This window comes from Hylaeus anthracinus, unplaced genomic scaffold, assembly GCF_026225885.1.
Source record: "Hylaeus anthracinus isolate JK02 unplaced genomic scaffold, UHH_iyHylAnth1.0_haploid 5, whole genome shotgun sequence".
NCBI classification, from domain to species: Eukaryota; Metazoa; Arthropoda; class Insecta; order Hymenoptera; family Colletidae; genus Hylaeus; species Hylaeus anthracinus.
Window position 1 is genome coordinate 10,442,013 of NW_026535322.1, and position 11,705 is coordinate 10,453,717.

Here is an 11,705-nt window from a genome sequence, read left to right on the forward strand (position 1 = left end):
TATTCGAGGCATTTCTCTATAGAGCCAAATCCAGTCCATTTTTATAATAAATTTCTGCGAAACCAAAAATTCAACCTCGAAGAAAAACATCTAAAAACATTCACGACTCGATATATTATTATTTCAATTACTAATTAGTTGTATCCTGATGTAAGTGAATTTGAAATTGTACGTTCACAAAATTACTTTTAAATTGTATATGTCGCCCTAGAAGTGCCACCCGAGCGCAAAGGGTTAATGTAAGGTTTAGAACCTATAGTTGGAAGAGTCTTTAAAACATCAACGATTAAATCAAAATGTATTATGTATCGTCCGAGAAACCCCTCTCTAATTTCTTCAAAGATTCCATCTTTAATCAGAGATCTATCACACTCTGAAACAGCATTACCTCTAACATTTTACGCAACGACATTTTACGTAGACGAATACAGAGCTTAAGAAGTTACGAACAAACGCCTCGTAAACAAAAGGGGGGGTCACGCCCTCAGAAGCATTGAGGTCGCATCGCAAAAACAAAAGACGAACGCGAATCTAACACTGTTTTCCACCAAATGTCGAGTAATCTCGAGTAAATCACGAGTAATTCCTCGAATTCCATCGAGTTCACCAATAATCCTTCCACACGGTGATGATATTTCTCGGAACTCCGAGGAAAGCTCCCGAAGATACCAACTCCTCGTTATCGCCTGACTCGGGGTGACCCATTTAGGTAAACAACACGGTGTGCGGGGAGAGGGAGGGAGCGGGTTTGGGTTTTTCAGAGGGAAACAATCGTCGCGAGAGACCACCGTGAAAATTTGTCCGACGACAGGAATGCGTAGGGAAAGCGTTTCGAAGGTCTGGCTCAATAATGGCGTCACGCGATACAGAAAGGTTTCTCGGAACGCGACGGGTACGACTGTCACGGACTGTAAACCCTGGGATGATTCACGTCGGCCAACTTCGCGTCGAAGACTCTCTCGCGATTACGATTTACTCGCTCTCCGGTTTCGTTCCACGACAAACAAAACGCGAAACGATTACGCCTCGCCTGGGGTCGAATCATACGCAGTGGCGGCGCCGCCGGGAAATCGCGAGGGGCACCATCGATACGGAAAAGATCGCTTTCTGCGTAAAATGGGTGTGTGTTTTTACAAATCCTCGACGGTGATCTTGAAATTTTTGTGAAGGCTGAAATTTAATCGGGCTTATCCTAGCGATAGGGAACGCCGACCTTGAACTCCGATCGAGAATAACAGTAGCAGAAGAAAAGCATTTATTCCTGAGTTTCTTTTGAATAGCGACTCGATATTTTGACTTCGCTTCTTGAGGACCTATCTAATTGCTTAATAAAAAATAAACAGAAATTCAAGCCGATGTCACCCCTACGACTCCTATCGATCTCGTGACGATGCGACGACGGTTATATTATTTTACGTCGTTGGGTAAATTTAATTACGTATTTGTTTACTTTCTTCCATTATCGAGAATCTTAATTCGTACTACTTGGTCGATCTCTGCATCCCAGTGTGAAAGGGCTACGTCGAGTGCTCTCTACGTCACTGGGTCGCTAATCTCGAACGACGAGATATGCCGCAAAAAGAGAAACTAAAAGTAGATCGTCCTCTGCACCCGAACTTTAGATATCTAAATTCGAAGGTCGTGGCCCGTGCACGTGCACGCCGCATGAGGAAATCGACAAACACGAAACACGGTGCTATGAAATGGCACGGAATGGTAGAATAGGAGAAGAATAAACACACAGGGCGTAACAGGATCGATTCTCGGAGTAAAAAGGAAACGAAAAGTCCCGTACCGTTTCGCGATCGGAAGTCCTGTTATCTAGATACAAGCGATCGAAGATTGCCGATACAGCTCCTGGCGCGCACTATTTTGATCCCGATCAGCTGATCCTGCACCCGCGCAGGCGCACTCTCGCCTGCCAGACACGTGTCCACTAGCAGTGTCTCCGTCTCTATCCATTTTAATCTCTCGTAACTCAACAACAGAACCTCGAATTAAAAAATGGATCCCGATCTACATTTACATAAACAATCGCACGTTATCGATAGCGCTCCGCATTTCTATAGCAAGCGCTCCTCAACTTAATCGGTATCATCTATCAACGAGCCTAGATTAGAGCGCAGATTAGCGTCGTGCTCGTCGATCAGCTGTGCGACCACTTTTCCAGCCACTCAGTTTCCCTCGATCATCTCGCGCGACGAGGATAAACGACGCGAGCCGATAACGCTCCGTTTTCTCCGAGCCAGACGGATAGCACCGATCGAAGAATCGTTTCTATCGGTCAATAAACTCTTATCGCGGTCGCGTACCAACGGGCATAAGCGCGAATCGATTCTCGGACCGCGATCGAATCGAGAAAGTTTTTCGTTGGTCGCGCGAATAATAACAGCATCGGCTCCGAGCTGATAAGGAGCTCGCGACTGCTCTACTAGAGGAGCAACAATGTATCGGCATCTCTCGTGTTATTCGCGATTTATATATTATCGGACGTTTACAGTAAACGAAGGGGAAGAAAAATAAATAACGGAGAAATCCGAGCAATGAGTAGTTAACCATTAATATTGGTCATTCTGTATAGAATTTTTTCTGAGGCCAACAATGATCCCTGTCGTCAAGAATTAACCGTCTCTTTTAGTTCGAATTAGTTTATTCGTAAGACGACGTCGTCTATGAATAATATACTCAATTATATAATGACTCTAAGATAAGCAGTAACAACATCGACGACACTTGGAAACACCATCGATCTGGAATCTCAAAGTAAGTGCCTTGCAAAGTAAGTGCCTTGCAAGGTGGCCGCAGAAGAAGAATTCGATTCGTACAGGGTTAATTAACCATCTCCTTACGATAACACCGTTCGATAAGACGCTAAAGACATTAACCTATCGAGAGACATGCGAATGTATCCGTCTACTCAAAACGCGTGGAGGTCCCCGGGTGAGCCATAGAGGGGTATCCCCGATCGGAAAGATCGATAGTGAAAATCCGAGGGGCTCGCGACTAGAATCAGTAAACACCGAAAAGACGTTCGTTTTCACGAAACTGTTAGCATAGGGCCGCGGAGGCGTCACACTGTTTTCCATCGTCGGTTTAGCTTTATTTTCGGTCTTGTATCGCCTACGTATACAATCTTCGAAACACGGAGCATCCCTTAAGCCGGCGTGCAAATATTTTCGCCAGCGGTAAACCGTGCAACGGAGGTACCGCTTGCGAGGGCCTGCCAACGTGGACGGGTCTCCTCGTTCCTCGATCAGGATATATTACCGACCACGTGCAACGTCTGAATCACAGATGCGAAGAGGTACGGGAATATATTCTGACGATACTATTAACGATAGCTGATGGAGTTGCTCTTAAGGGAAACACTATCGAAGTTACATAAATTTCTCTACGATAAATGCAAAGAAACCATCACCACTGCGGGTTATACCCCTGAAGGGGTCGAGGAGTTCGATCGTCGAATAGCGTAACACGATCTGGGATCGTATATCTCGGTGTGACAATGCTAATGCAACGACGAAACTTTTTTTTATTATCCCGGTGTTTTCGCTCCGTCCTCTTCTTTACATATTCGCTATCCTTCTCTACGTTCGAAGCTTATCAGCAAACATCAGAAAATATACGAACTCTGCGATAAACGCACAAGTTCAGTCCCGGAGCTGGTGCATTTGAGGAGACTTTACTGTGTCACTGGACACATGACAGAAGATCTAACAGACGATGAACAGGATAGATTTATTAGTTTGATTTACTAGGTTGTCCAAAAAGTTTCTTTCGCTTTATTAATAAGTAATAGATGCACAATATTTTACGTTTTATGTTACATTACTGAATTGCGCACGATTCATTTCGCACCATTACTGTTACAACATGAATACCTATGAAATTAGATTGTCTATTTATATAAACACGACCACATCAAATTAAAGAGTGTAACTCGCGAAAGAAACTTTCGGGACAACCTAATAGAATATTCAGCTGTTGGCTGTCGCTTATTTAATTCACGAATATATAGAAGTATTCGAGGCTGTTTTTTAAAGAAGTATCAAGTTCTAACTGCAAGTAATAATTTAAATGCCACGCATCGTGTCACTTGCTAGCTAGGCCATGGGCCTCGATAACCAATCTCATCCCTATCGTTCTATATCGTTAAACTTGACGAGTTATAGATATTCACACACTGGAGCAACACGATAAAGTAATCTACATAGTTTCCCTGTTGTCCTACTGTAAGCATCGAGCACAGACAAGTGACGATCGTTGGAGTAAGAAAAGTCCGCGTAGATCGTGCGAATAACGATTGAATCCGTACGAAATCGACCTGAACGTTAATTCGACTCCGGTCCCTATCCATTCGCGTCTCCGCGTTGAAGTCACTATTGAACTCGCTGACCTGTACTCTTCGAGAGAAGCTTCCTATTCGAGTCCATATGAAACTCAACGACACTCCTCGATCTTACATCGAATAGAAAATTCCACGTCACTCGCTAGGCTAGATTCTAAGCTTAGACTACGGTCCCCCAGATCAGCAATCGCGATCTAGTTTGGCGCGTCGCGATTCCGTTAGGAACGTCACTAACCTTAACGGTCCGTTGGACGCGTGCGACGTCGGGCTGGGCTGCTCGTGTTCTTGGTGATGATGTGGCGTGCCAGGGTGATGAGCGTAAATCGACTCCATGTAGAGCTGATCGGAGACACGCTCCGCGTCCTGCGCCATCACGTGATTGTTCTGAACGGACGGCGGCGGTTGCATCGCGGTCAGGTGCGCGTACGACTGTCTACCCTGATCGTTCGGACTGTACGCGCCGTCAGGCTCTCCGCGGCGATGCGGCGACGAGAGTCCTTGATCGTCGCGCGGGCTGCGACTGGAGCTGGGCGAGCTACCGGTCCTCAGAGTCGGGGAACCGCCGCCGCCGCCGCCGCCGCTACCGTCTCCGCCGCCCACGCTACCGTCACCCGCCGAGCGTATCTGATGCTGAAGATACTCGTCCTGCAGCACCTCGTCGAGGTGGTGAGGGTGATGCTGGTGCGGCTGGTGATGCTGATGGTGGTGCTGATCGGCAGCCCTCACCTCGTTCGCGGTTGCGTTCGCGGCCGAATTGCCGAGATTCGGGAACAACACGCCCAGGGCGAAGTCGCCCCTCGCCCCTCTCATTGCTGCCGCGATACCGCTCACCCTGTCCACCTCCTCGTGCTCGTCGCGGTGGTGTTGCGTCGGCTGCGTTTGAGACTGCGACAACGACTGCGACGATTGCGTTTCTTGCTCGTCCAAGCGGCGATGCGCGGCGTTCCGTTGCGACACGTCCGACTGCAAATGGTGAGACTGTTGTTGATGATGGTGGTGCTGCTGCGGCTGCTGATGGTGGCGTTGTTGATGGTGGTGGTGGTGGTTGTGTTGGTGGTGATGGTGGGGGTGGTGGTGATCGGTCGCGGTCGGCGAGAGCGTTTCAGTGCCGTAACGATTCATCGTGGAGCGAGGCGCGTGACTGGCGAGCCGATTTCCCTCCGACGAAGCGGAGGTCTCGGCTGCCCGCCGGTTATCCCCACCATCGGGGACCGCCGGCTCCCTAGCCCTCGACGGAACGAATTGTGGCTGCTGCTGGTGGTGACGGTGGTGGGGTTGATGGGAAACCTGTTGCTGCTGCTGCTGTTGCTCTTGTTGTTGTTGCTCGTCCCTCGCCGGGTCGCCGCCCCCGTAACGACGAGGATCCTGTTCGAGATAACCCCTTCGCGACCGTGCGATACGTGCTTGGTTACAAACTGGCTTCAAAGACGCGCCGAAATTTTGGACACCGGTGATGCTTGCCGTCTCGAGGGATAATTAATTGCTCGGGGGGCAGATCGCCCTTAAAAAAATGGGGGCGTCTCGAATGGTGGTCGATTGGTCGACCTGGTTTACTTTACGTCGCGTGGGAATTGATGTCTAGGAGCTGATACTATAATACCCTTACCAGCATATATAGAAAGAGACTATGCCTTTTATAAGGACTTCGTTACTCGGACGTTACATTAGCCAAAATTCGAGGAAGCTTGACCACTCTTTTCTTTATACATAGTTGATACACATGCTCGACTACTATAATCGTAGAGATAGTTCACGCTTGATAGAGTCTATGTTCGAATTTATGCACTGGTGTATACTACAGACTAATTTCTATAGACTCAGCCTGCTAAAGCTGCCAAAGCATAACTATCCAAAGCACCCTTCCTCGCTACCGGCAAGAATCACCGTACCACTATCAATTAATTTCTACCCAACACCTGCGAATTTGTGATCCAAAAGCGATCAGGCACCCCTAGGGTCAAGGGCGTCTTCGAACGAGACTCGAGGGCGCCCAAAACCGTTCTCACCTTTCGCGAAGGATCGGTCTATCCTGGCTGTAGCCGAGCGGATGTAGATCGTAGGTGGCGCTGATATCGTTTCCGTGATCGACAGAAACGGGAATAGCGACCGCATCGGCGGTGCCTGGTGTCGGGAACGCGCCATTTTCAATTTCCTGCTGTCCCGCCTCCAGCACGCCCACGCCGTCCCCGCCTCCCTCGGTTTCAGGCTTTTCGTACGCTGACTGGCGCCGTTGTTGCTGCCTCTCGAGCAGCTGTTGCTGTCGCAGAAGCTCCGAGTCGGGGTCCGTCGAACGCGACGGCGCGCTGCCGTCGCCGTCCTCGTTCCCTTCGAACGGCAACGCGACCTCCGTGCCCCTGTCGACCGTGCACTCCGTCGTCCCGTCCGTGTACACGATCAACGCTGCAAACATCGATGATTCAGCTCGGATCGAAAGAGAGGGATGGAAGGGATCTAGATGGAAATCAGTATTTATTGCGAGAGTTTTCGAGACAGTTGTTTTAGACCGAGACAAGTTCTCGTGAAGTTTTAACCCTTTGCGGTCGTATGTCTACTCTCAACCACCAAAACTTTTTTACCGTTAGGGTCGTATGTCTGCTCTCAGCCACCACAAAAAAGAACCATACTAATATCGTACCATACTTATGTTGTATTCCGCAAACTGAAAAGATTTAAGCCATTAGACAATAGTAATAGATTCTAAGATATTAGAGTGATAATAGATTAATGGAAAGATTAATGAAAAGATCGTTAGTTATTATATCAAGTTGTACAAGAATATATGAACATATGAACCAGTGGATGAAACATCTGCTGGGTAAATTTTTCACAGACAAATATATTGAATGTTGTTAGTTTTTCTGTAGCAGACTGTAATAAATACCGAACAGTCGAAAATACTTGGTAGAATTCCAAATAATATTTTACAAATTGTGTTTAAATGTAATTGGGCATTCTAGTTTCTTGAAATATTTAAAAATCAATACTCCAAAATGGAAAGAAGAAGAAAGTTACCGAATGATACCACACGATGGAGAACACATGTTAAAACACATTATTGCGTAAACATATATCTAAAGTCGACAAAAGAATTAATAAAGCTTGTTTATCCTCCATAAGCTTGCATATTATGTATCACTGCTCGTTCCTCGGAAATTAATTCCGACCAGTACAATAGCCACGCCTAAATTTAATACGACCGCAAAGGGTTAATAGGGAATCCTGGAGAACTTCTTAACCCTTTGCACTAGGTTAGGTCAGGTACGAGGACCAAGTAAGCCTAGTATACCATCGAAATGAATGGGTTTCGAAGCTTTCAATGAATCCTGGATATTTGAAATAAACGAACAGATATAGATATAGATTTACATTCGTATCGACATCCATTTCAAGGAATGCATTCAAGGCACTGTAATAGGTATTGAAATTCCAAGAAAACTGGCGATTTTACGAGTACAAGGAAAAGTCTGTCGCTGCATTCGTTAGCTCCGAACGAATTTCCAAAGAGGTTCCCTTTTTGGAGCAACCGAATCTCTTAAACCGTCGAGTTTTCCAATGTAATCGACAGGACAAACTGTCCCACAAAAAAAAAGAGACATTTAACTATCCAGCTCTGAAACAAAAATTTACATTAAAACTCGTATCGACCAACCCCTATTCCACATCTGCTATATCTACCAATCTATCTACCAATCTACCAATACATCTACGACGTCCATCGCGTCTAGAGGAATTTCGTCCCCCGAAGCTGCGACAGAGTCATCCTCAGCTGCACCGATCACTGCGACGATCGACGGAACGATACGGAGACCGATCGATTAGATCACGGCTCTCGAGGTCGAACCGTCCCCGTCGATACACTGTTGCTAGCCGGCACGTTACAAAAATAACCGGCAGCCGTTATCTGGTGCTCGTTAGCGAGTCACGAGCGCTCACGCGCGTTCAGCTCGGATCCGACCAACGTTTATTTGCGTGTTTCGCGGCGTCGTTCGCATTCTGCCTTCCATATTGTTCGCGCCAGCGGTCGCAGAGGAGGAAAGATCAAGGATAGAAGGGGGCGACGAAGAGAGAAAGTTGGAAACGCGTTTCGCGGCCCGTGCTCCTGCTGGAAGATAAAAAATATTATTTTTAATCCCCAAGGGTCAACCGATGCCAGCAGCACCGAGCAACCGGCGAACCTACGACTCGATTACGTCCATTCTCTTCGCGCCAGACTTTCTCTCGTCGCGTTTTTATTTTGTTTTTATTTTTATTTGCCTCTTGCACTGCGAAGCGTCGGAGTCGGTCGCGCCAGACTTTCTCTCATCGCGTTTCTTTTTTTTTTTTTTGTTTTTATTAGTTGCCTTTTGCATTGCGAGGCAAGTCGGAGTCGGTCCATCTCGCAAGCTCGTTGAAATTGGTATTAAATTTGGTGTCTATGTCGATACTGCGAGTGGACGGTGGTATGGTCGTCGTGACGGAGACGAATTTTGTTTATCGAGATTAAATGCCAAGGTGTCACGAGGTTGTCATTATTGAGAGGAGAGAAGAAGGGAGTGAAATTTTAGCACTGTTGGCGACCTAGTGGAGATGGAGACTAGGAAGCTAGGTACCCATAGTGATGACGAAAACCCTAGGCTTCGAATAAATCTGAAGTTTGCTGATATGTTTGTCTCGTTTCCTCTTTCCAACATTTTCCAAACTCTTACTTCTCTTACCTACGATCTCTGATATCTTTTAAACCTCTTTACTTTAATTTCGTTTAAGAAATCGCGATCTGCCTAGATCTCATTCTCCCATTCGCTGCCGCTCTCTCATTCTAATATCTTTTAAATCGCTAATGTCTTCAATCTCTAATATTAATATGTCGAATCTCTAATGTCTTTTAAACCTCTGTACTTTAATTTCGTTTAAGTAGAATCGCGATCTGCCTAGATTTCATTCCCCTGTTGACTGACGCTCTTGAGGGGATCTCATTCTAAAGCACACAGCAAATCATCCTTCTCCCTTCCTCCCGCTCCGACATCTCTCGCCATTTTCCACGAACGATCTTATGCGATTCTCCGTGGCCCGTTATCGTCCCACCTCGCTTATCGATCGACGATCGCGAGATTGCGAAACGGACAGACGAGGCTGCAACGTCGGCGCTGACGAAATCGAAGATGGACGCCGACCGTCGAGGTCGGATCGAGAATTGATTATCGGAATGGAGCGAACGCGATTCGATCGACGAATTCTACCACTGAAAATCGTTTCCGTGTCGCTCTGGCGCGCACCTGGCGCGAGGCGGCCCTAACAGAGGGAGGGGCGTGGCGTTCCCGGGCAGACGGCGCGAAACCGGTTCCCACGGCGAGAATTTGAATCGAGATCGAGGATTCCCGCCATCGGGGAGCAAGGGACTGCTCGATTGGTGAAATTTCATCGAACGAGCATCTTTGAACTTGGCGTGCCGCGTTCAACGATATCTTTCCCCCCTTGAGACGGTGTATCAACCGTTTAACATTCAATCGACCTTATTGACGTTACCTAATCGAATTGGAAAGGTCAGGCTCGCCGGATTATCTGGCGGTTCGTTTCGCCGCGAATTACTATTAAAAAAACATATTTTTTTCGCGAGAGGTCCAAGTACGAGTCCCCCGATTCGGATAACGTTAAAACGATGCGCGGGCAGATTGTACGGGGTGATCTTGGAAAAATCGAGAAGCTACGAGGGTCGTTCAGAAAGTAAGTTTAACGATGTTAGCGCTGGTCTTGGTGAGATGGTAGAACTACAAAATTTTAGGAACGTGTTCTCTCATTTATTTTGATCAGTTTCGTGTGTCGTAGACTCTGGTCGGTCGATCGTCGCGTGTTTTGTAACATTTTATAATGGCGATTCCGTTAAAATTTCCGTCCAAGTGTGAACCGCGTAGTATAATACGTTTTCTTACCGCTAAAAACTTCGCAGTCACAGAAATTTATCGAGAATTATGTTCTGTTTACGGCGATAAATGCGTGAGCCTGCAGATGGTTACGCGTTGGCGAACAGCGTTCCTAAATGGCCGCGAAGAGTTGCACGATGAAGAGCGCGAAGGACGACCAGCGGACGCAAAGTGGACGAAAGTGATTACGCCTTGGGAATTCAATAGCTTGTTACTCGTTATACGAAATGTATTGATAGATGTGGCGATTACGTAGAAAAATAAAAAATTGTCTGAACATTTTTAAAATGACCTTGTTTTTGTGTTTCGACCACTCTTTCGCAACGTAATTAGACCGTTAAACTTACTTTCTGAACGACCCTCGTATATTCCCTTCTCGATGGTGGATTCAATTTCGATTATACTATTTCTTGTATTTCGATGGCAACCGAGGATACCAAGGAACACGAAAAATGTTGGAAGCTCGTCGATCACGGAATAATATAGATCTTCTATGCTCTGCAAAGTCCAACGATCGCCATTGTTAATAACGACAACGAGGAAAGTGAATTCGTTTCCCGTTGCATTTCTTTCCCGTGACTTTCCTGTGACTTTCCTGTTCCAGTTTCAGGGATCACCCTGTATACAAGCGCGGCGCGAACATAGCGAAACGATTCGCGAACGTTGCGCTTATCGGAGACCAGAAGCTCCATTGTTGCGCGGTCGAGACGAATCGGTGACGAGACGAGGAGTCGCGGAGGCGTAGTGCCGCGACCCCGATTAATCATTCGCCCGAAGAAAATACGCGTTCGACGCTGCAACGAAACGAGTCTCCTCCTCGGCCTCGGTTGCGAAACTGGGATGCTACTCTGAACTAGGGCTGAGGCTACTTCCAACGATTTAACGATCGGATACTCGACTGGTCGAGTACGAACAGAATAACGCTATCGGAGTAGACGAATGTCTAGATTCGAATGTAGAAGTTGTTGGTTAATTGTGTTTCAATGCCTGAGTTTGACTATTACTGTTTTCCTATTGCTATTTTACTATTGCTAATTGACTATTACTATTTTAATATCTGAGTAGTTGAGTATCGCTATTCGAGTAGGTGACTATCTGTATTCGAATCTGGAAGTAGTTGGTTAATCATGCTTGAATGCCTGAGTGTTTGACTATTACTGTTTTGCTATTACTATTGGACTATTACTATTTTAATATCCGAGTAGTTGAGTATCGTTGTTCGAGTAGGTGACTATCTGTATTCGAATCTGAAAGTAGTTGGTTAATCATGCTTGAATGCCTGAGTGTTTGACTATTACTGTTTTGCTATTTGGACTATTACTATTTTAATATCTGAGTAGTTGAGTATCGCTATTCGAGTAGGTGACTATCCGTATTCGAATCTGGAAGTAGTTGGTTAATCATGCTTGAATGCCTGAGTGTTTGACTATTACTGTTTTGCTATTACTATTGGACTATTA

General features: G+C 46.4%; 1 protein-coding gene across 4 annotated transcripts in view; it reads right to left on the minus strand.

Moving 5' to 3' along the window:
- The window catches only part of LOC128895591 (box A-binding factor-like), a 66,476-nt gene that overhangs the window by 22,680 nt on the left and 32,091 nt on the right, over nt 1-11,705 (minus strand). For all 4 annotated transcript variants that reach the window (XM_054158309.1, XM_054158308.1, XM_054158311.1 and 1 more), the window contains 2 exons: nt 6,355-6,748; nt 4,584-5,729 (listed from right to left, as the gene is read on the minus strand). In XM_054158309.1, the coding sequence (XP_054014284.1) occupies nt 4,584-5,729; nt 6,355-6,748 (1,540 nt within the window). The remainder of the gene's footprint in view (nt 1-4,583; nt 5,730-6,354; nt 6,749-11,705) is intronic.